Source organism: Chelonia mydas, chromosome 6 (assembly GCF_015237465.2).
Source record: "Chelonia mydas isolate rCheMyd1 chromosome 6, rCheMyd1.pri.v2, whole genome shotgun sequence".
In the NCBI taxonomy this organism is placed as follows: domain Eukaryota; kingdom Metazoa; phylum Chordata; order Testudines; family Cheloniidae; genus Chelonia; species Chelonia mydas.
Genome location: NC_051246.2, coordinates 95,837,365 through 95,861,633, shown reverse-complemented (window position 1 = coordinate 95,861,633; position 24,269 = coordinate 95,837,365). Strand labels below are relative to the sequence as shown.

Genomic DNA, 24,269 nt, shown 5'->3' with positions numbered 1-24,269 from the left:
GGGAAGCTGCAGCTGTTCCTCCATCCAAACTCATTCCCTTAAAGCACCAGCACCATTTCCCTTCGGTGTCAGGCTGTTGGACCCTTCCCTCTCCCAGCTGTGCTGTAAAGTATCACGTGTATCTCACATGATTCCTGGCAGGCTTACTTTTGCTCTCCTCTAAGCGACACTCTGCAGCTGCTATTCTAGTAGCAAGTTAGTTTCTTGTAACACAGCCGTTTGGCAGAATCATTAGGCATCTTCTGGTACCACTTACCTTTCTTCCATCAGTGTTCCAGTCTTTATTATTGCTCACGAGCCAGCCTCTCTCTCAGACACCTTTGAGCTTATCTCCCCCATGCTGTCCCCTGTGTATGGGAAACACACCCTGATAAAATCTGTACAGCCTCTTCCTTAAAGATATGCGAGTGACACAATAAGCGGATGAGTTGGTGGGAAGGGAGATAAGCAGCTGCTCCTCCCTACATTGCACATGCACAGTACATGCTAGCTTTCTCTGGTGGAAAGGGAGCAAGTAAAGATTGAGCAGCTGTGCCAGTGATGGACTCCTTATCCAAATCTTTGAGCCAACTGCTGACCCCAGATGATCCAGTATTTTAACTACCCCTGTTCCCCAGTGCACCAGATCCACTGTGCTCCTGATCCACCCAAAATTACCCAGAGCTCTTGCCCCCGACTCCTTCAACTCCCTGCACTGCTCAGTTATCCCATCCCACAAATTACTCCTGCTCCCCAACCCCCTGAGAGCTAACCCTTGTTGTCTTCTTGCAGAAAAAAGGGAGGGTTGGTGGCCTTGTTCTCTCCCCATCTCTCCCATCTTCTTGGAGCAACAGTTCCCTGTCACTCCATCTTCATTCTTTGGGGTTCTCCACTGCCCCCCCCACCCCAATCCATACAGGGAGGCTGACCTTTCTCTTCCTGCTGGGCTGGTCCAGCCAACTCCCACACTGGGCTAGCTGAATGGTGGGTCTTTCCTTTTAAAGGCAGGGCAAAGCCCAAATATGGATATGGGAATCCCTTACTACTGGGGCAGAAACTTTCCCAGGGCTGTGTCTATCAAAGGCTGGGCCAAACTCCCAGCTCTCCCTCCCCATCACCTGCCAAGTGAAGGAATTCCCCTACTGCCCTCAACATTTCCCACTGCTGGGAGGGTGGGCGTTGCTACAAGAAGGTTCCTCTCCCCTGTCTTCTCTGCTTGCAGCTGTCCTTCTCCGGGGCTCCCCTCCTCCTGGAGTTGCTACTGTTTCTTCCCCCACTTGGGGCAAAGTGCAATAAATATTCCAGCACCTTTTCCTGCACCCCCCCAATCCCATCCAAGAGCTTTCTGTTGCCTAACAGGGGCGGCAGCAGCAGGCACATGGGTAGGGTGACCATATTTCCCTATGCTGAATACAGGACCCCTGGTAAAATGAGTCATATTCAAGTGAGTTCAACGGAAATCAATCAGAACTATGCAGTGCAAACGTTCAAATTAACAGCAAGTTGACTGAGAGCCAGTTAAAAAGAAATACTGCATAACTGGATTCTTTTTATTTACCTTCTTATCTTTAAGGCTTTAGGGTTCACACGGGGAGAGATGACACACACACATTCCCATACACTTCTCATACGGGGGTGTGACCGACCAACCCGACTCTCCCTGCCCGGCACTCTCCGCCCTCCTGGTACCTGGCGCTTCCTGATGCAACGTGTGTGTGGGGGCGGGGGGCACACAGGGTCTAGGGGACAGAGCAGCCCTGTGCTCCCTGGGGCAGGACCCAGGGCGGGGAGGGGTGGGGGGAAGGGGGCGCTAAGCCCCTGCTTGGGTTGCTGCTTTAGAGCCTGCAGGGTCAGGGTGCAAACAGGCTGGAAATTGAATCCTGCCACCACTCCAGAGCTTAGCTGAGAGGCGGGGAGGCTTCCCAGTGCCAGCGCTGTGTGGGGCTTTGGCACATGCAGGGCTCAGCTTCTCCTGGCCATCGCCCTGGGCCGGAGAGTCCTGGGCTTTCCTGGGGTGCCAGCCCAGCCAGAGGCAGTGGAGGAAGGAAGGAGCCTGCCAGCCAAGCTGTTGGTGAGCTGAGCACTCCGACCAGGGGCTGGTTCTCCGCACAGCACTGGGAGTGGGATGCGCTACGCTGGGGGGGATATGGAGGAGCTGTGGGGTAGGTGGGGTGAAGGGGAAAAGCAGGAGAGGACAGCAAGAGGGGGAGCACATAAAAAGCTGATGGGTGGGCAGCAGAGGTGACATGTAACCAGCCGCCGCCTGGCACCTGCCCTCACTCACCAGCCACCGCAGTTCGCAACGCACAGCCAGTGCTGGCCAGAAACAGAACAGGAGGCGAGGTCCTGCTGCCTGAGAGCCGGCACGCAGTGGGGGCTGTGCTGTCGGACCAGCAGCGGGCCTCACGCGCAGCAGGTTTGCCCAGCCAGCAGCCTGGCACACCCACCCCCATCATCGGCCACTGGACCCCCCCTCACGCACTGCTGGTGGGCGGGCAGCTGGTGAGCAGGGATCTGACTAGCACCAGGACCCATCAGTACTGATTGGGGAGGTGGGGGAGGTGGAAGACAAAATATTGGACAATTTGCCCTTTTTTAAGAAGAAGTAGGACACCTGCAGGAGTGCTTAAATATGGGAACTGTCCCTTTAAAAACGGGATGTCTGGTCACCCGAAACATGGGGAGGTAGGGAACGTAAATTGACTTTTGGGTGGCAGTAGGAAATAGTTGCCTTTTGGGGGGGAAACGAGGGGGTGAAGTTTTATGTTGCTCCTTGTGTGACATTCCTCAGCAGTGAAAACATTGCCACCATTCCCAAATGACACCTCTCCACCCTGAGCAGTGATAGTGGGACCATGTGGCAAAGAATGATGATTCTTTTTCATCTGTGATAAATGTCACAAGGGGAAGCTGCAAAATACTTGGCAGCTATGACCCTTTCTTGCTGCTGTGTGACTGTATGCCAGAAAGAAGCAACAAAGGAACAAATCCACTGCTACTTTAGCACATTCTCTTTAAAGTCACTGTGCAATGTGAGGGACTGTGGCTTGCAAATAGGCATCAGGGAGTGGCTGTCATGATCACACTGCCCTATCCCATACTGCTGGAGGGCTTTTACTCTGTTTGCTAGCCCATTCTGAAGCCCATGCCACCACGTCTACACTGCTATTATTACTCATTCTGGCTAGATAAAAGCTAACACATATGCCTACCTGTGCTACAGTCACATCTTCACTTTTCAATGTAGACATATCCTAAAGTGCCAAACACTTATACTATACTCAGATGACTAGATAAAAGCCAAGCAATTTGCTTCCCCTAATGTTAATTTTTAGTATCAAAATTTCATTTGAGTTTCTTTCAGCTTCAAAAGCAAGTAACTATCACCATCCGTAAAACTGGGATTTGAACCCATTAGTCCGGACAGATAGGTTTCAAAAGAAATTTAAAATAAATCTCCCCCTAAACTCACCTCAAAAAGTCAGAATCCCCCCATTTGAGAGAGAGTCGGGAAGTTTTTCCCTACACACAAAGAAAAAAGAAGTTAAAGCCTTACTATCTGCTCTTTAACTTATTTTTAAAAATGGTTTTTACTGTTGTTTGGCCTAGTGAGGCAACATGAGTGATGGGAAAGCCAGCTGGATTCTATTCTGCCTCACACATTTTAAACAAAATTGTAAATTAAATTCCAACTGCCGAATTTTTTTTACAAGTGATAATAGGAGCAGAAAGAACCCAGTTCATAAAACTGGCAATTAGAAAAACAAATAAATCTTTTGATTTAAAAAAAAGAAAAAAAGCAAGCAAGCCAGCCTGACTAATCTGACCTAGAACCTGAAAAATTCATTATCTAATTTTTATTTTTTTATTAACTCCACTTTAATTATAAATCTAAAAATCCTATTTTATTTGTACAAGTATCCCCTAAATTTATGCTGTCTCCCTTTCCCTTTAGCCAATTAGAGAAGAATGAATGTTTAAAATTTCATATAAATATGTTCACTTTCTGATTTATACTGAGTATTCATATATGCTTCCAGTATTGTCATCATAACTGGCACCTTCTCTCTTACACTGACAGTAGTATAAGATTGGAGAGTCAAATGAATGGCTCACTCAAAAGAAAAATCACTACAGATGTTCCTCAAAACAACTAGGAAAAACTGTATCTTATCACTGGATTTTTTTTTTTGATCAGTAAATTACCATCTGATTGATTGCACTGCAGTTGTGATGCTTTCAGGTGCTATAACACAGTCAGCGTATAGTCTTCCACAACTATTTGCTCTTGCATCGCAATTGCAGGGTGATAGTCATCATGTGGGTCATGGTAGTCCTGACCTGTCCCTCGGCTGCCTTTCTGGCCATAAGAACCACTGCTGTTTTTGGCTGAGACTGTCTGGCCCCGGTAGATTTGAGCCTGATGCTCACATATGCCAAATTTGCTGAGCAGGATGAAGACATCCCTTCGGAAAGCCTTGGTGAAAATAGCATAGAGGAAGGGGTTGGCACAAGAATTGAGTGGGTAGAACAGCACTAGCAGGATCTTGGAATTACTGACTGTTATCAAGGGCTTGTTCATAATGGCAGATAAAGCATAGAATGAGATAGGTGCCATGCATAGGAAGTCAGTGAAAATCAACACAGCCATCCTTTTAGCAATTTTGGTGTCTTTGTCTCCGGACTTGTACTCAGGGTTTCGCACAGTTATATAGATTTTTATGTAGCAGGCACAGATGATGATAAAGGCAATGATGTTCAAAATTAAAACAAAGACAATGTAGGCTTGAGCCAACAGTGTTTCAGTATCCATGGGCAGGCAGATACTGACTTTGATGTAGCTGCTGACTCCAACCAGTGGCAAGAGGGCAAGAAGAAAGCATGAGAGCCAACCACCCAGCATGATGACCAAAGCATGCCAAAGGCGAAGCTTCCTGTCCAGGCGCATAGCAAAGGTGATGGCATACCAGCGCTCCAGGGTGATCACAGTCAGTGTGTATACAGAAAGCTCACTGGCAAAGACAGTGAAAAAGCCAGCTGTGTTGCAGCCAGGCCCAGTCTGCCAGTCTATGGCATGGTTGTAGTATTCTGACCTAGTGTAGAGATCCACCGAAGCAATCAGGAGAAGGTACAGTCCCATGCAGAAATCAGCAAAAGCCAGGTTGCACATCAGAAAACGTGGTACAGTCAACTTGTAATGGCTGGTGAGAAGGATGAAGAGGACAAAAATGTTACCCGGGATAGCCAGGAGGTTCACAAACCACACCACAATCCTTAGAAATTTATAGCCCATTATGTCTTCACAGGGATTAAACTCATCAGGCTCTGGAGTGCACACAATGTCTTCACTGCCACCACAGACAGTATAGTCATAATGGCTGTCAAACCCCTGGATGTTGTCCTCTTGAGGGTTCTTGAGCTCTTGGCCAAACCCAACATCTCCATCCCCCTGCTCTTCAAAAAAAACGTAGTAGTGGGAGTTGCCATGAAAATCCCTGAATTTGGAGTTTTCAGCATACACTCTGTCAGTACGGTCTGCATCCTCTTCTGCATAGTCTTGGTAAAAAGGACCATTGAAGGTACTGACGGATCTTTTCTTACGAAAGCTGTGACTGCTGGTCTGGTTACACATCATGTATTCCAGAATTCTGAAAGAGCACAGGGGTGAAATCATCACTGGAATTTGCAGTTCTGTTTTGTATACAACAGGTATGGCAAGGGAAGCACTTTCATTTGAGTTTCTTTCAGCTTCAAAAGCAAGTAACTATCTGGCTGCCCCATGTCATGATGATGGAGGAGAGGCCAGGCCAAATCTGAGTGGTGCTGCAATCTTACATGCCAGGTCAGAATAACCGGCGAGGGGAGCCAGGCTAAGCCGTGCAGGACAGGAGTCACAGAGATTGTCACTGCAGGGTTTTTTTCATTTTACATGTTGTTTCTAGTTTTATTTTGTGTTATTCTGTAGTTGCGAAAAACATGGGGCTCTAATTATTACCTTGCTCCACAATGCAATGCTTCTATGTAGCCCCAAATAGCATTAGCAATGTTCTGACTACAATAACACTCTGCAAATGTGTATTGAATTTGCTGACTGCTATCACCCTACACTTCCTTAAGTGTTTCTCATCCCAGCTGTCTCCCTCCCATTCATTGTCTTTCAGACTTTCACCAGAAGTACTAGAGCTGCTTTTCTCAAAGGAGAATCTCATTTTGTTTCTTTCTGCCCATCTTTCTAATCTCTGTACATCCCTTTGTGGTAGTTCTCTGCCCTCAAAGATGTTTGAAACTCCTCCATGACCTAACATCATCTGTGAATTCCATTAATATACTATCTACGCCAATGTTTAAATATGATAGGTATCCTATAAATTCTATAGATAGATATTATTTTCTTTTCATGTATCAGAGATTGGCCTGAGCAAGACCCTTGGCTCTGAACTTTGGAGAAGTTTGCATTTAAATCTAAACTTGAATTCTGAAATCACAGTCTCTCTCCAATTACATTAAAGTTTAAATTTTACTTATAGGAACATAGGTTTGCCAGACTGGATCAGATCTGCAGTCCATCTACTTCAGTACCCTGTCTCCAACTGTGGCCAGCACCTGTTGCTTCAGAAGAACAGGCAAGCAACCTTGCAGAAGATAATTATGGAATAACCTGGCCACAAAGAAAATGTCCTCCTCACCCTTTTGGTTAGAGTTAGAGTTAGTTAGAGGCTGACTGAAGCACAAGGTTTTATGCCCCTTCCAAGACTTTTGGTTATTTTAAAATCCTTACTATACCAACTCTGGATATTGTTGTTATCTATAAAAACATCTCATCCTGGGTTGAATCCTGCTCATCTCTTGGCCTCAAAAATATCTTGTGGCAATGAGTTCTACAAGCTAACTATGTATTGTGTGAAAAAGTATTTCTTTTTATTAATTTGAAACCTGTCCCTCTGCACTACTATATAATTTCAAAAAATGGCTACAAAACCCATTAACTAGAATTATGATATTATTTATTATATATTAAAATATTAATTAATCCTTCTTTAATTATATGATTTATGATTTAATCGAAGTTGCTAACACTCACCCTTTGGTTTTCTTCCAGTTCTTAAAAGCACAGCAGTGGCTTGGATACGACAGGTCAGCTCGCATTAGATGAAGAAAAGTCTTTACAGGAGGTAGTTTCTTCAGTGTCCATGTATTTTTAGCCATCAGTTCTTTAAGGTTTTCCAGTCCTTTTGTTGGAAGGGCAGCAACGCTGGTCCGGGAGACATCACTGCGTAAAGAAAGAATAAAACCTCAGCAAATGAAATGATTGGAGTGAGACATTTAAGATCTTCAAAGCACTTTAGGAGTTGCACAGAAAGCTGCAGCACAAAAAACAAAACCTAAACTAAAACACAACCAACAACACATGAGGGAGGTGAGGACAGGAGTTGGCATGCTGCCTGAAATGTGCCAACTGGGTATCACCAAACAGCATTCAGAGGGCACCCAGCATCACGATGCCAGACAACTAGTCTGGCTGCATGAATGCACAATGAAAGTGCAGTGAATGGGATGAATGAATCCAAGCCGGCACAGAGCCCAGGGCATTATTTTTTGTTGTTTATTTTAATTAATGATTGCACAGAGACACTGGGTACAACTTGTTTGAGATGACATAATCTCCCTAATTTATTCTTCAGTTTACAAACCTGAGAAATTGCTACAACTTTGAAAGAGCCTCTTTTTTCGTAATTTTAAAACTGGTTTTCTATTTCAAACACATTTTTGCATCGACAGTGTTGTGATTGCCATTGGTGGCCATCAGCTATGCTCTTCATAAGCCTTGCAGCCGAAGCAGTGCTCCAGCTTGCCTTTGTAATTGAAAATAAAGTCTTTAAAGATTCAATATCTGTGAGAACATGCTCATTTTGGAAAGACAATTGAAAACAGAAGCAGATATGATAGTATCATTTGCTCATCTAATTCACACAGGCCCTGATTTTGCAAAGGCTTTAAGCACACGCATTACTTTACACACTTGACTCTATTTATGCACATGAAGTTAAGAGCATACTGAAGTATCTGCAGAATTGATGCCATCATTTGCTGCAGTTGCTGATGAGAGTTAGCTAGGTATAGCTATAATCTGAATTTGAGTAGGACAGGGATCGGGAACCTTTGGCACTCGGCCCATCAGGGAAATCCGCTGGTGGGCCGGGACAGTTTGTTTACCTGCAGCGTCCGCAGGTTCGGCCGATCACCGCTCCCACTGGCCGCTGTTCACCATTCCAGACCTATGGGGGCTGCGGGATGCGGTGTAGGCCGAGAGATTTGCTGGCCACCGCTTGATCTTCTCCCTTCTCCCTTTAGCACATCTGTATACCATCCTCAAGGTTTTTCCATCCTCAAGGTTTTAAAACTGATTACTTTACTATCTCCTTGGGCAAACGATGAATGACAAAAACCTTTTAAAATAGGCTTTTAAGGCTCATAGTTCAAAACACACAAAAATTCAATAAAAATGTAGATTTAAACACACAAAGTTTCTCCTTCTGCTATTTTCCCTCTAGCTTCTAGTGGTGCTTCTTGAACCATATGCCAATTTAAGAGAAAACACTCTCATAGCTATAGCAATGTTCCTCCCAAGCTCAACATGAGCTCATATTAAACCTGTATTATATTAAGAAAGATGGCAAATGTCAAGTGTTGCTATTTCAAGAGTTTTATTAACAAAGAACATGAATCTAATCATGTAAACAAAAGTGTGTTTTCTGTGCACTGTGTTCCCTAATTGACAGATAAAGAACTAATAATGAGCTTTTAGAAAAGACATATGGTGCAAAGCAACATTGCAAAATGCATCTCTTTCCCCTTCGCCAAAAACCTGTGCCCTGAGCCCTCACAAAAGATTTGTGCAGATGTCATCACTGGGAGAAGAGTGAATGGATAAGCAAGACAATGCAACCCCATTCCCATCTGGCAATACCCCACACAAGTGGCTCTCCATTGGGAAGAATGACCTTTTCTGTTTCTCCTTTTTGGATAAACAGTGGTGTTACTTTTAGCAGTTATCAGTAAAAGAACCACGCTCTTTGGATGTTCCTGCTCACTTGTTGTATCAACCAGGAAAGGTACTAACAAGCTTCAACAGGACTTTATTTTCAAAGTGGAAACCTCTTTACTAAGCTGCTGCTGCACCCTCTGTAGCTTTCTCCTAGCCTCTCAACTCCTCCCCACTCCTTCCTGTTTCCTGTCCTTTCAGACTCCCAATAGCCAGTGCTCCCAATTCTAATAATTACAAGCAACATCTAAACACCACATTCCCTCCTCTCTTAAGAAACTCTCCCAATTAAAATAAACATTATTGAACAAATATGAAACAAGACACTAAACTGTTGGCAGAAATATTACACTGAAAATACTGTAGATACTAAATAACATAGTCTCTAGTCCAGACAGGTGGTTGTCTGGGTCTGACAGGCCATCTCTCAAGCCCCAGTTCCAGTGCAATGTCTTGCTGTGTTGGTACTACAGTGAAGTCATCCAATGCAGATTAGGTGTTGGCATAATCTCCTCTTGGTGCATAGGCAGGTGCAAGATAAGAAGCATTCCATACTTGCCCTTCAGAAAGTCAATAGGTGTAAGGTCCCTTCTTCTCTATGATATTAAGAGGAGCTGTGAATTTATGGTCCCCTTTGCATAAAATTCCTGGTTTTCGTATTCTAACGAAGGAACCACACTCAAACTTTGGTTCCTTAGCACCCCGCCGCTTGTCTGTGAAAGCCTTAGACTTTGCTTGGTTCTGTTCAACTGTTTTTCTCACCTCATCCTCGTTTGGGGCATCAGGTCGTGCCTTTAACAATCCAGCAATGTTCAGTTTAGTGGTCATCTGTTTCCCATGCAGTAACTCTGCGGGTGATCTTTGTGTTATGGCATGTCGTGTAGCCCGGTATGCTTGCAAGAAATCAGTAGTGAAGGGTATCCACAATCACCCTTCCAGTTTAGCTGTTTGCAAACTCTCTTTCAAACTTCTGTTAAACCATTCGATTTCCCCATTGGCTTGAGGGTAATATAGGGATGATCTTCTGTGTAAAATGTTCCTCTGTGCTAGAAAAGTTTCAAACTCCAGAGAAGTAAATTGAATACCATTATCTGAAACCAGTTCTTTGGGGTTACCTTCCCTGCTAAAAACTGAAGAGAGGAACTTAATTACTGTAGCAGAAGAGATTTGCTATGTAAACACTACCTCAGGCCATTTACTGAAATAGTCTATTAAAGTGATGACATAACGGCAGTCAATTGGAGTAGTATCAAAGGGTCCTACAAAGTCAATCACCACTTTTTCCCATGCAGATTCAGGAAGAGGAACAGGCTGTAGTGGAAAGGTACATGTCACTGCTGTCTTATCTGGAATTTGGCAAGTGACACAGGATTTTATGAGTACTTCAGTTTGAGAGTCCATCCCTGGCCACCAATACAGATCCCGTAGTCGTTGTTTCGTTCGGACAATTCCTTGATGAGTATTGTGTGCCACGTGTATGAGTTTTGACTGTAATTCTTCTGGCACAAGGAGCCGGTGTGTACCTCGTAGCACACAGCCATCAAACAAGAAAGTTCATCACGAACTCTAAAATAAGGCAGCAAAACTGGGTCAAGGTTTTTAGGGTGACTGGGCCATCTCTTTGTCAGAGATTCCCATAGTGTTTGTTGAATTGGACATGCTGAATAAGCAGCTTGAAATTCTTCTCTTGTAACTGCAGTGAGAGTGCTTGTAATAAGCGCAACCACTACATCCTCATTCTCCGGTGAACCATCTGGTGAAGGCAAAGGCAGGTGAGAAAGGCAATCAGCGACCACATTTTGGTTTCCAGGCTTATATTCCAGTTCATAATTGAAAAAAGAATAGTCTTGCAGACCACTGAGCAATACGGTATCCTGCTCTTCCCAGTCCTTTCGTGGTAAGCAACGTTGTCAAAGGGCTGTGGTCTGTGTGCAATTTGAGCATGCGGCCCCACAGGTAAGTTCTCCAATTTTCAGTAGCCCAGACACAAGCAAGTGCTTCTTTTTTGATTGTAGAATATTTTCTCTCAGCATTACTTAGTGTCCTTGAAGCAAATACAACAGTCCTCTCCGTGTTGTCCTCGTGCAGTTGTGTGAGAACAGCCCCAAGTCCATAATCAGAAGCATCAGTAGTTACAATTGTGGGCAATGCAGGACTGAATAGTGCAAGTACTGGACTATGTACAATCACATCTTTCACCGTTTCGAAACTAACTTGTGCATCCGTTGTCCACACTAAGGTTGAACTTCTCCATAGTAATTCCTGTAATGGTTCAATGACAGAAGCATAATTGGGAATGAATTTTGCATACCAGGAGGTAAGACCCAAGAAGGAACGTAAGGTTTGCAAATCTGTTGGAGGAGGAGCATTTGAAATTGCCAGGATACGATCTGGATCAGGTTTTAGTCCAGCCTGTGAAATTGTATGCCCCAGAAAAAATGGTTACTCACTTTCTCGTAACTGTTGTTCTTCAAGATGTGTTGTTCATATCCATTCCAAGCAGGTGTGTGCGCGCCGCGTGCACGCCAGCCGGAAGATTTTTCCCCTAGCAGCGTCCGTAATGTCGTCCTGGGCACCCCCTGGGGTGGTGCCTTCATGGCGCCCAATATCGAGCCCTGACGACTCCCCACCCCCTCGGTTCCTTCTTGCCAACCATTCCAAGAGAGGGGTAGGAGGGTGGGTATTGGAACGGACATGAACAACACTTCTCGAAGAACAACAGTTACGAGAAAGTGAATAACCGTTTTTTCTTCTTCGAGTGATTGTTCATGTCCATTCCAAGCAGGTGATTCACAGAAAAAAGCACGGCTCTCCCAAAAGCCGCATCGTCCCTGGACTGTTGTGTAATTGCATAGTGCGACGTAAATGTATGTATCGAGGACCACGTGGCTGCCCTGCAGATTTTCTGAACAGGGATTTGTGACAGGAATGCCACAGAGGAGGCCTGGGCCCTGGTAGAGTGAGCGGTTATCTGCGGAGTGGGCTCGTTTGCCAGGGTATAGCACTCCCTAATGCAGTTATCCATGACTATATGCATTGACATGATACCAGAAGGCCCTTCATTCTGTCTGCCACGGCTACGAAGAGTTGGACGGATTTCCGGAACGACTTAGTTCTCTCTATGTAGAAGGCTAAGGCCCTACGCATGTCCAGTGAGTGCAGCCTTCGCTCCCTATCAGAGGAGTGTGGCTTGAGTAGAGTCCAGGACCGTGCTTATGAACTTTATCCTCTGCACTGGGGACAGAGTCGATTTCTCCTCGTTCAGGAGGAGACCTAACTCGAGAAAGGTCCTCCTTATTAACTCGACCTGAGCCTCCACCTGGGCCGTCGAGCAACCCTTGATCAGCCAGTCGTCGAGGTGTGGGAAAACCTGTATTTGTGCTTGTGCAGGAACGCCACAATGGCTGCCATGCATTTTGTGAATACTCGCAGGGCAGTCGACAGTCCGAATGGGAGGACTGCAAACTAGTAGTGGCCTGTGTTCACCACGAATCTGAGGTAGGGTCTGTGATGTGGGACTATTGTGATATGAAAATACGCATCCTTCAAGTCGAGGGCGGCATACCAGTCTCCTGGATCCAGTGAGGGGATAATGCAGGTTAGCGAGACCATGCGAAACTTGAGTTTCTTTATGTACTTTTTGAGTTGTTGCAGGTCCAGTATGGGTCTGAGGCCCCCCTTGGCCTTCGGTATTAGGAAGTACCGGGAGTAAAAACCCTTGCCCGTTAGCTCCTGAGGAACCTCCTCCACTGCCCCTACCGAGAGGAGGGACTGCACCTCTTGACACAGAAGTTGCTCGTGAGAGGGGTCCCTGAAGAGGGATGGGGAAGGGGGTTGGGGGGGGGGTGGGAGAGTACAGAATTGGATGGAATATCCCCTCTCTACCGTGCGCAGCACCAAGCGGTCTGAAGTAATCTGAGACCAGGCATGGTAGAAAGGGGAAAGACGGGACAAGAAAGTAAGATGGGAAGGATCCAAAGGCCGAACTGGCAAGCCATCCTCGACCGTACCCTCAAAAGGGTGGTCTAGAGCCCTGTGGGGCCCTAGGCTGGCCCAAGTTTTGCCCAGAGGGGGGACGTTGCCTCCTCCGAGTGCTCCTGTTCCGCCTACACGGAGCGTCCTGTCGGTTCTGGGGTTGATAAGGACGAGAAGCAGGTTGAGGCATAAACTGTCTGCGCTGGGTAGCAGGCATGTGAAGCCCCAGCGAACGAAGGGTAGCCCTCGAGTCCTTCAAGCTGTGAAGTCTCTTATCCGTCTTCTCAGAGAAGAGAGCTACACCTTTGAAGGGAAGGTCTTGAATGGTCTGTTGGACCTCGTGGGAAAGACCAGAGACCTGTAGCCCGGAGCCTCTCCTCATAACCACCCTAGTGGCCGAAGTGCGAGAGGCCGCATCCGCCGCGTCCAGAGCCGCTTGTAAAGAGGCTCAGGAGACCAACTTCTCCTCCTCCACAAGCGCAGAGAACTCCCCCCTGAGCTTCCTGGGGCAGAAGCTCCGTAAATTTTGCCATCGATGAACAGGTGTTATGTCCCTAGCGGCTTACTATGGCCTGTTGGTTGGCTATACAAAGCTGTAGACCTGCTGTGGAGTAGACCTTCCAGATAAACAGGTCCAGTTTCTTGGCATCCCTGTTTTTAGAGGTGGAGCCTTGAAACCCCTGACGTTCTCTCTGATTGGCCACGTCGACCACCAAAGAGACCGGAGGAGGGTATAATGGCATTCATACCCTTTAGAGGGAACAAAGTAGTGGCGCTCAGATTTCTTGGCCATAGGTGCCAGAGAAGCAGGGGTTTGCCACAAGTTCTTAGACGTTTCAGTTATTGACTTGATAAATGGCAGTGCAACCCTGGATGGGTCGGAGGGAGCCAGGATGTCTATGACCGGGTCTAAGTCTTCTTCTACCTCCTCTGCCTGAATCCCCAGGCTTTGGGAGGCCCTCTTCAAAAGCTGTTGAAGAACCCGGTTGTCCTCCAAAGCTGGGGCCGGTGAAGTCCCCGCGACCACTTCATCGGGTGAAGACGAGGAACAGAGAACCGGAGTGACCCAGTTCACTGCCTTCAGCCCCGCCCCCCTTCCCGGGGTCCCTCAGCACGCGGTACTCGGTCTGAGGAACTGGCGCCGATGAAGAACTCTGCATCGCAGCCGGTGCCTGGACAGGTAAAACCGGTGGGACTGAGACCGTTGAGGTTGGTAGGGACGGAGCTGAGGCTTCCACTGGTGCCGTCAGTTGGGGAGCCCGTGCCGGTGCCAGCTGAGGCATCGGTGCCGAAATCATGTGAGTTGGTGGGGCCACTCCGGTCGAGGGTGGCGCCATCGTCATCGGTGCTGACTGTGGCACAAACAACGCCGAGGACACCGACACCGTTCTGGAGCACGAACCATGGACCTGGCTCTGATGGTACGCCCAGGGTGTCCAAAAGGGCATTGAGCAGGTGGTTGCCACTGTTGTTGCCATGGTGCCGGGTCTGGTTGGTGACTGCGCCGGGACCGGGATCTTCTGCTGCACAGCCTGCTCGATCGAGCCGAGTCTACCTCCAACTCCGAGGTCTCTGAATAAGAAGACCACGGAGGAGCAACGTGGGTCACCAACGAACAACGACTCGACTCCGGGGAGTGGTGCGCTTCCTGCGTCTGTGCAGGCGGTGCCGGAGATGGAGACCGATGAGCCATCATGGTTGGCTTGCCCCTGGAGTGAAACAGGTGCCATGCGGTTGCCGGAGACTTGTCCCTCCTTTGGGAGGAGGCCGGCACCGGGAGGCGCATCAGGTCCATTGCCGCCTCGAACACCTCCAGTGTTGATGGTGGTTGTATGTCCACCAGATGGTCCGGGGACTGGAGAGGGTTCGGACTCGACTGGATCCCGGCCGGGGCAGGAGTCGACGAGACCCTGGGTGGAAGCGAGGTGGACGTGGTCTGTGCCACCTGCGGATGGCACTGGGCCTTTAGGCTTCAGGGGGGGTGATCGGCCCCTCACCAGCCTCTTCTTCTTTACCGGCACTGGAGATAGAAAACAGTGCCGAACTGATGCCGATGCCCTATGTCCCGAAGAGTGGCAGTGCCGGTGGGCTTTAGAGTCCTTAGTCTGGCCCGATTCGCGTGCCGTCGGCACCGGAGCACTGCGCACCGAAGAGGACGTGCTCGGTGCCGGGTCGTTGGGTCCTGGGTTGGATTGCGGTCTCAGAGCTGCCTCCATGAGCAGGAGTTTCAATCTCTGCTCTCTGTCCCTAAGGGTTCTTGGGCAGAAACCCTTGCAAATGCAGCACTTGTCCTTTTGGTGAGTCTCACCAAGGCACCGCAGGCAGGACGAGTGAGGATCACTCTTGGGCATAAACTTGCCACAGAACTCACAGAGTTTAAACCCTGGAGACCATGGCATACCCCCGGAGGGGAAACTAACTATCTACCAAACACTACTAACTATGTGATAAGTACAACTATAGAGAAAAACTATTTACACTAAGAACAAAGACACTGCTAAGGTGCTTGCTGCAAGAGCGAGCAAAGTTCCAGTTAGCCGTCACGGGCGGTAAGAAGGAACTAAGGGCGTGGGAGGGTCAGCAGGGCTCGATATTGGGCGCCATGAAGGTGCCACCCCAGGAGGTGCCCAGATGCTGCTAGGGGAAAAATCTTCTGGCTGGCGTGCACGCGGCGCGCACACACCTGCTTGGAATGGACATGAACAATCACTCGAAGAAGAAAGGAGAGTTCAGTTTGTCTAAATTTGCATTTGGACCTACTGAGCTGGAGGCCTGCTGTGTTGATGCAGTTTAGTACAGACTGCAGGTTATTATCATACTCCTCAGAAGTATTTCCAAACACGATAATATCATCCAGATAGCACTAAACTCCATGTTGATTCTTCAGAATCAATGACATCATTTTTTGAAAGGCACTTGGGGCAGATGTGAGACCGTATGGAACACATTTAAAATGGAATAGTCCCTCATGTGTAATAAATGCTGTGAGGTCTCTGCTATCTTCATGCAACATAACCTGGTGGTATGCGCTCTGAAAATCAGGAGCAGAAAACATCTTTGCTCCACGGAGTTCTGCAAATACTTCTATGTGAGGAAGAGGATGGCTGTTAATCACAATAGCTTTATTGGCTCCCTTAAGTCCACACAAAGGTGAATGCCTCCACCCTTCTTCTGCGTCACTACTATAGGTGAAACCCATTCCGAGGAGTCGATCTCTTCAATAATGTTTTTTTGAACAAGTTTTCTAAGTTCCTCTGAAACAGCTTCCCTGACTGAAAATGGTAAGTGCCATAACTTCTGTCATATAGGTATCACATTATTCCGCATTTTAACTTTATGCAGAAACCCATAAGCACAGCCGAGTTTCTCCTCAACCTGGTGTTGGGTCCCAGCTGAAACTGGTGTGTGTACCACAAGAATGGTTTGCTGAGGAAGATCACTTCATCCATTAACTACCCTGAGATTTAAAGCAGCCAATAAATCTCTGCCAAGGATAGGAGTGCCTTTATGGACAATGTAGAACTCTGCAGTTACACAGCAATCACCAAAAGTAACTATTACTGGCAGGCAGCCATGTACAGGAATATAGTTTTTCAAATAGCACACCAAGTGAAGTTTGGGTTCAGTAAGAGGCACCTCTTTAAAGTAACGCAGATAGATGGAATCAGGTAGTATAGATACTGCTGAGCCAGTGTCCAACATTAGCTGAATAGAGTGTGATTTGCCTGAGGGTATGGCGGAAATGTTTACAGTGCACTTTATCTGTTCTGGAATATGTGCAGTAGTGATTTTGTCCATGCTCAGCACAGTAACATCTGGTATTGTAATTTCATGCACCTGTTGATTGAACTGGCTACTGCGACATAGTTTAGCAAAATGTCCAATCTTTTTGCAGTGATTGCACTGAGCTACTTTTGCCGGACATCCTGTGTAGCTTGCAAGGTGTTGTGGGGATCCACAGCGAAAGCATGCTTTTACTGTATTTTGAATTTGCTGATTCGGTGGTTTTTCATTAGTTTTCCTCTTGCAATTGTGTGTCTGCAGTGGTAGTGGAACTTTTCTGGAAAGGACTCAGAGCCTGGACTGTGCCTCCTGTATCCACGCTCATTATTTTGGCTTCAGCTGTAGCTGACTCAATCTGAGTAGCAATGGTTATTGCTTTTTCTAGTGTAAGTTGTGGTTCTAGAAGTAACCGTTCTCTTACATGAAGCATGGTTGTTTTCTCAATGAGCTGGTCTCTAATAATCTCATCTGCCATATTCCCAAAGTCACAAATTACAATTAGACTCCTCAGGGAAGCAATATACTGCATTATAGTTTCCCCTGGTTTCTGCTCACACTGGCAAAATCTGTAGCGATTAGCTACTACATTCACTTTGGGCACAAAAAAATTCTTTAATGCAGAGTAAAGTCTCAGAGGAAAAGTGTAAAATATATGCTGCCCTTCTGCTCCAAGGCAGTGGATTAGCAGAGCACGCTTTCTTACTTCAGAAATCTCCGTAGCACTGATTGCAAGCAGATAAGTCTCAAACATATGGATCCAGGTAGCAAAAGCAATTGGAGGCTCACCTGGGCTTTGCAGAAAGGGTGCAGGTGGGTTCAGAGGCAGAAGATCCATCCTCATCACCAAAATGTTGTATCAACCAGGCAAGGTACTAACAAGCTTCAACAGGACTTTATTTTCAAAGTGGAAACCTCTTTACCAAGCTGCTGCTGCACCCTCTGTAGCTCTTTCCCAGCCTCTCAACTCCTCCCCCTCCTTCCTGTTTCCTGTCCTTTCAGACTCCCAACAGCCAGTGCTCCCAATTCCAATAATTACAACAAACATCTAAACATGACATCACTCCACACAAGCTAGTAACTATTTGGAAAGGTCTAACCAGTGAGGAGCCACATAACTCCTCCCTCAAGCCATGGGATACTCCATGTGAGTCTATATAAGGAAGCATATCCCCCTTGCCCACCCTCATTTCCATAATGGCGATTCCCCACTCTCCTCAGGAAAGTGAAGATTAACAGATCCCACTGTATTCAGGAAGATTAATAGATCAGGAAGATTAATAGATCCCACTGTATTCAGTCTAATTTCACATCATTCCTCGGGGTTATAACCCTGTACACCACCCTACGCAATGTTTTTCTATTCTGAGAGACAGAAAAAGGAAATCATCACAAAAGAGGGGAAAAAACTTCTTGGAATTATGTACAGGAAAACAGAAATTTTAATTGTGAATGTTACCTTGGGGAGACAAAGGTCACCAATTTTTTTTTCAGAACAACAAAACTAATACAGAATCACTATACTCTCCAGAGGCTGCAGAAATGTATAAGAAAATAAGAGCTGGAAAGAGAAAAGCACAATAAAAGTGGATACGTAATGAAAACACAAACAAAAAGTATCTTTGTAAAAAGCAATATATAAAAATCTGAGGTGCCTATTAATGAAAAATGTTGCATAGGAAAATAAACATTATTGCCTATGTTTACTTTTGAGATTCCTAAAGGAGAAACATATATTTCAATGGGAAACATGCAATCTCATTTGTCACTTTGCACAAAGTAACTAACCAGGTTTCCCCATCTAAAATATAAGAGGAGTGGGGAAAAGCTCTAGCAGAGAGATTGAAGAACTAGGGCAGTGCTTGCTGATAAACACATTGATTTAATGTTAGGTTATTAAATTATACCATTAAGTTACTCAGACAACAAAGATGAAGAACATAGTCATATTAGTTTTAAAATGAGAGAGAAAGAGAGGGGGAACCTCAAAAGGTTTGGAGTCTAGAGACATATAAGCATCCCAAGCTTTGGATGCTGATAGGAATCTTAAACCTGAGTCTGCAAAACTGGGCTGGAAAGCTCATAAAAGCAGACTCTTACGAGATTTCTGGCCCTTTCAGCTCTGATCCCTGTCTCCAAGAACAATATAATGATTGATGGGAAAGGAAGTGGGGAGAATAATGCCTGGTGGCTAAGGGCAATATATCTCAACGTCCATTATATGTTTTCAAACCAAGGAGAAATAATTTTCTACTAAAAATTGAAACTTCCAGCCAATATAATTTAATTTTGTTGGGTGTTTGGGAATTTAGAGTAATTGTGAAAGTAATTATGTAAAAATACATTAATTTTTATATGCTTATAACAAAGTAAGAAGAATCTCCATTAAAAAAAATCACTACAAATGTAAAAGAGAAGACTGGAATACCAAAAGCCAAGGAAGTAAAAGTAAACAAAATAGAAAATGAGATTTTAGAAGTACCAAACAATATAGAACCATAGAAACGTAGGGCTGGAAGGGACCTCGAGAAGTCATGAAGTCCTGTCCCCTGTGCTGAGGCAAGACCAAGTAAACCTAGACCATCCCTGACAAGTGTTTGTTCAACCTGTTCTTAAAAACCTCCAGTGACCGGGATTCTGCAACCTCCCTTAGAAGCCTATTCCAAAACGAAACCCTCATAGTTAGAAAGTTTTCCCTAATATCTAACCTAAGTCTCCCTTGCTGAAGATTAAGCATGTTATTGTCACTGAACATGGAGGACAATCAATCATAGTCCTATTTATAACAGCCCTTAACATATTTGAAGACTGTTATCAGGTTCTCCCCCGAGTCTTCCTTTCTCAAGACTAAACATTCCGTTTTTTTAACCTTTCCTCATAGGTCAGGTTTTCTAAACATTTTATCATTTTTGTTGCTCTCCTCTGGACCCTCTCCAATTAGTCCACATCTTTCCTAAAGTGTGGTGCCCAGAACTGGACACAGTAGTTCAGCTAAGGTCTAAAGATTGCCACATACAGTGGGAAAAATTCCTCCCATTTAACTATAAAATGAAGGGGGTGTGGGAAAACATCACACTCAAATTAAATTTATAAATCATTTCATTTAATAAGGGAGATTAGTCCTTCACCCTTTATTCCTCAGACTTTCCATCTGCTTTAAATTAGACTTTGTTTCCTGCACTGACCTTAAGCACATTTTTACACATGATGAAGCTTAGACAATCTCAAAACATTTTTGTGGGATTACAACACAGCTGGGATTCACAGTTTGCTTTAGTCAAATAATGAAAGAGACATTAAAATTGAAATAGTTTGCATTATCTAAAATGTTATGGTTCACCACAAAGCTGCTTTCACTGCAAATACTGGATCTGGTGTATAAGGAGTGGAATAAAACCAATTTTTGCTGAACTCCCTCACATGTGCATATTACCAAGGGGTGTTATTTCTAGGTTCAGAGGAATGTGGGCCAGGAAATGTGGGGAAATGTGTACTGTTTATGCTGTACCTGTTTTGTGGATAAACAGGTGTCTTCATTCTCCAGGGCTGTCAATCTACCGTCTTTCACCAGCAGTAAACTTATGTCAAACACCTAATTCTGAAGGCTAACATTACAGAATTTTCACAGTAAATTTATGGCGATCTTCCTGACAGGATATACAGAAGGCAGGGTGATGGGTTTTGCCCTGTTTCATTACTGCTCAATCCTAGTTTCAGAGACTACTACAAAAAATGTTTTAGAAAGTGATTGGTACTTACACTGCTGACAATATCTAGAAAGTGGTGAGATGCAACTGCTGCTACTTATTTGATTTGTTTCCATTAAAATATAGTCTATATCTACAAATCACGTACACTGCTAGTCTATGGAAAAAAATACTCAATTTGAGTCACCCCGGTTTTGCCCTTCATTTATAGACTCATAGACTTCAAGGCCAGCAGGGACCATTGTGATTATAGTCTGATCTTCTGCACATTACAAGCCACAGAACCTCACCCATCCACTCCTATAATAGACCCATAACCTGTGGCTGAGTTACTGAAATCCTCAAATCATGATTTAAAGACTTCAAATGACAGAGAATCCACCTTTTACTCTAATTTAAGTGTCCCAAGCTGCAGAGGAAGATGAAACCCCCCCAGGGTCTATGCCAATCTGACCTAGGGGAAAATTCCTTCCCGACTCCAAATATGATAATCAGCTAGACTCTGAGCATGTTTGTGAGACCATCAGAGAGACACTGGGGAAAGAACTGCCTCTAGTAAGGTAGAGTCTTCCGCATATAGTGTCCCTTTTCTGATTTTAGCAAAGCTTTTGATACGGTCTCCCACAGTATTCTTGCCAGCAAGTTAAAGAAGTATCGGCTGGATAAATGGACTTTAAGGTGGATAGAAAGCTGGCTAGATCGTCGGGCTTAATGGGTAGTGATAAATAGCTCCATGTCTAGTTGGCAGCCGGTATCAAGTGGAGTGCCCCAAGGGTCGCTCCTGGGGCCAGTTTTGTTCAATATCTTCATTAATGATCTGGCGGATGGCATGGATTGCACCCTCAGCAAGTTTGCAGATGACGATAAACTGGGAGGAGTGGTAGATACACTGGAGGGAAGGGATAGGTTACAGAGGGACCTAGACAAATTAGAGGATTGGGCCAAAAGAAATCTGATGAGGTTCAACAAGGACAAGTGCAGAGTCCTGCACTTAGGACAGAAGAATCCCATGCACTGCTACAGACTAGAGACTGAGTGGCTAGGGCGCAGTTCGGCAGAAAAGGACCTAGGGGTTACAGTGGACGAGAAGCCTTGATATGAGTCAACAGTGTGCCCTTGCTGCCAAGAAGGCTAATGGCATTTTGGGCTGTATAAGTACATTGCCAGCAGATCGAGGGATCTGGAGTGCTGTGTCCAGTTTTGTGCCCCACACTACAAGAAGGATTTGGAAAAATTGGAAAACGTCCAGTGGAGGGCAACAAAAATGATTAGGGGGCTGGAACACATGACTTATGAGGAGAGGCTGAGGGAACTGGGATTATTTAGTCTGCAGAAGAGAAGAATGAAGGGGGATTTGATAGCTGCTTTCAACTACCTGAAAGGGGGGTTCCAAAGAGGGTGGATCTAGACTGTTCTCAGTGGTAGCAGATGACAGAATGAGGAGTAATAAACAGCAGATGGTACATTTATGATCACTTATCATGGCTCCTCTGTCTTCTTTCCTGGAGAAGCAATTCCGCCTTGTGCAATGTCTATTTAGCACCACCTCCATCTTTTGGTGGAAATGTTATTATGACCTGTCTATTGCACACATGCACAGTTTCTAAAGGAAGATGGAAAGCTGGCTGATTTGATTGAAAGACTCAAAACACATGCCAGTGTCCTGTGGATTAGTGATGGGTGGGTCAGCACAATAGACTACGGAACATGATGACAACTTCCAGTCACTTTGAGAACAAATCTAACCTGAACACACAGGAGGAAAAGAAATGTCTTTTTATATGCCCTGAGTTCTACTTTTCCACTATTGGTAACCAGAATTCTACATTAATGTGATATCTATAAAATGCTATCTATCTGCAGCCTCAGTGATTTAATTGTTTATATAGGTATGTATTTTGACATACTTAGGTCAACATATTAGACCAATATCTTTTTAGATGTCTATTAAATACACACAAAATATTCTGCCTAATATTCCCTTCCCCGTCAATGAAACCATTTTGTAAATAATCTTCTGTCCTGTAAAGGTATTTGGGAAACCTTGTGCATTTAAAGGGATAGATCTCTAGCTGCACAGACACTGCCATTGCAAACTGCAGCAGTGAGAATAGACTTTAAGAATATCAGCTAAGAAAAAGAGTCTTCATTTGAGGTGAAGGAAGATCTCTTTTGGCTCTCAGTTAAAATATAGGTTTTATGTTCCATAAGCAGTCAGCAAAAAGAGGGAAACAACATAAGCAGACTGATAGAGAGACTCCCTACTTAATAGATTACAGTACAGAGGCAAAAATCAAATTCTGCTGTAAGAAAAAGACTAATATTAAAGAATAAATACCCAAAAGTGTTAAACTACAACTGGAAGGTTTTATTTTTTAAACTGATGTGCTTTCTGGCTTTTTGTCTTGATTCCCCTGTTCCATATTCCACCTCCCTTTCTGAACTCATGGTCACTATCAAGGAACCTTCTGCTACAGGACTGAGGCCTCACATGTCAATACCATTTTATGGTTAATCAGATAGGGGTATGTTACCGCAAAGCTGTTACCCTGCCTGTTTTTCTGGCATCAGTCACATCCCGAGAGAAAGATCATGCCTCCTACAACCTGAATTACCTAGTCTAGCTGGGAGGATTCTTATTGATCCTTAAGTAACCCAGTAGCCCAAACATCATTTTGATGCAATGACACTGAATATGACACGCAAAATAGAGAGTGAATCTGGCAACCTCATTTGGCATGATCTGTGTGGCTGGCATCACTGCCATGATCACCAACAGGCTAAACACTGCAATTCAGCTGCTATGCCGGAAGGAAGGAATTTCAGGATCTTCTGCAAGTAAATTAGAGGCTAGAGAAGTACCTGTTTGTTTGTTTGTTTGTTTTTAAACTCAGGACCCTCTCTCATTCTTCCAACATTTCTCAGCACCACCTTTGTCCCCAGGATATCATCCATCCTCTACATTAAGGACTGGACAGACTCCCTTCTAAGTCTATCAAACCCTCTCCTTAAACCTAAACTGTAGAAAAACAAAGCACTGGGGTTGTGTCCATTCATTTGTATAGAAAAAATCTGTCATGCATTCTTCAAACTTTTTTCCTGTTTTTTACTTTAGAAATAGAAGAATATCAAACCTTGTCTTCCTTGCTTTTAATGGTAGCCTATTTGGAGGACCAGAAAACTGGACAGGGAGCCAAATTAAATAGGGAGTAACAAAAACAGCAGCAGCAACAAAATAATTTCAAGAGTTGACTAAAAATCCCTTCCCCTCTCAGTTTCCATTTCCTTATTACTTATACTATTACAATCCTATTAGTTCTCTAGTTATACAGTGTCTTTCAGGAGAAAGAAGGTAATGAGGAGTTGTATTTCTAATGTAAAACACTAACTTCTAAAACTTCTTTCAGCCCTTCTTTAATCATCATAGAGTATCAAAAATAAATATATTTCTAAAAGGCACAAACCCAACTATTTCCTTTTTACAGGTGACTTTTAATCAACTAAAGCAGAGGTGGGCAAACTACGGCCCGCGGGCTACATCTGGCCCACGGGACAGTCCTGCCCTCCCCCTGAGCTCCTGGTCCTGAAGGCTGTCCCCAGCCCCTCCCCCGCTATACTCCTTCCCCTGCAGCCACGCCACCATGCGGGCAGCACTCTGGGCGGCGGGGCTGCGCACTCACGCAGGGCAGCACGACAGAGTGTCTGGCTGCGGCCAGGCAGCGCGGCTGCCAGACATGCTGCTCTGAGTGGCATGGTAAGGAGGCCAGGGCCAGAGGGTTGGATAA

General features: G+C 45.2%; 1 protein-coding gene across 1 annotated transcript in view; it reads right to left on the bottom strand.

The window, feature by feature from the left end:
• Positions 1 to 1,484: 1,484 nt before the first annotated feature.
• The window catches only part of TSHR (thyroid stimulating hormone receptor), a 238,174-nt gene continuing 215,389 nt past the window's right edge, over positions 1,485 to 24,269 (bottom strand). Inside the window, exons 10-11 of the mRNA XM_037900796.2 lie at positions 7,061 to 7,249; positions 1,485 to 5,627 (exon numbers count right to left, since the gene is read on the bottom strand). Of these exons, the coding sequence (XP_037756724.1) occupies positions 4,226 to 5,627; positions 7,061 to 7,249 (1,591 nt within the window). The 3' untranslated portion in view covers positions 1,485 to 4,225. The remainder of the gene's footprint in view (positions 5,628 to 7,060; positions 7,250 to 24,269) is intronic.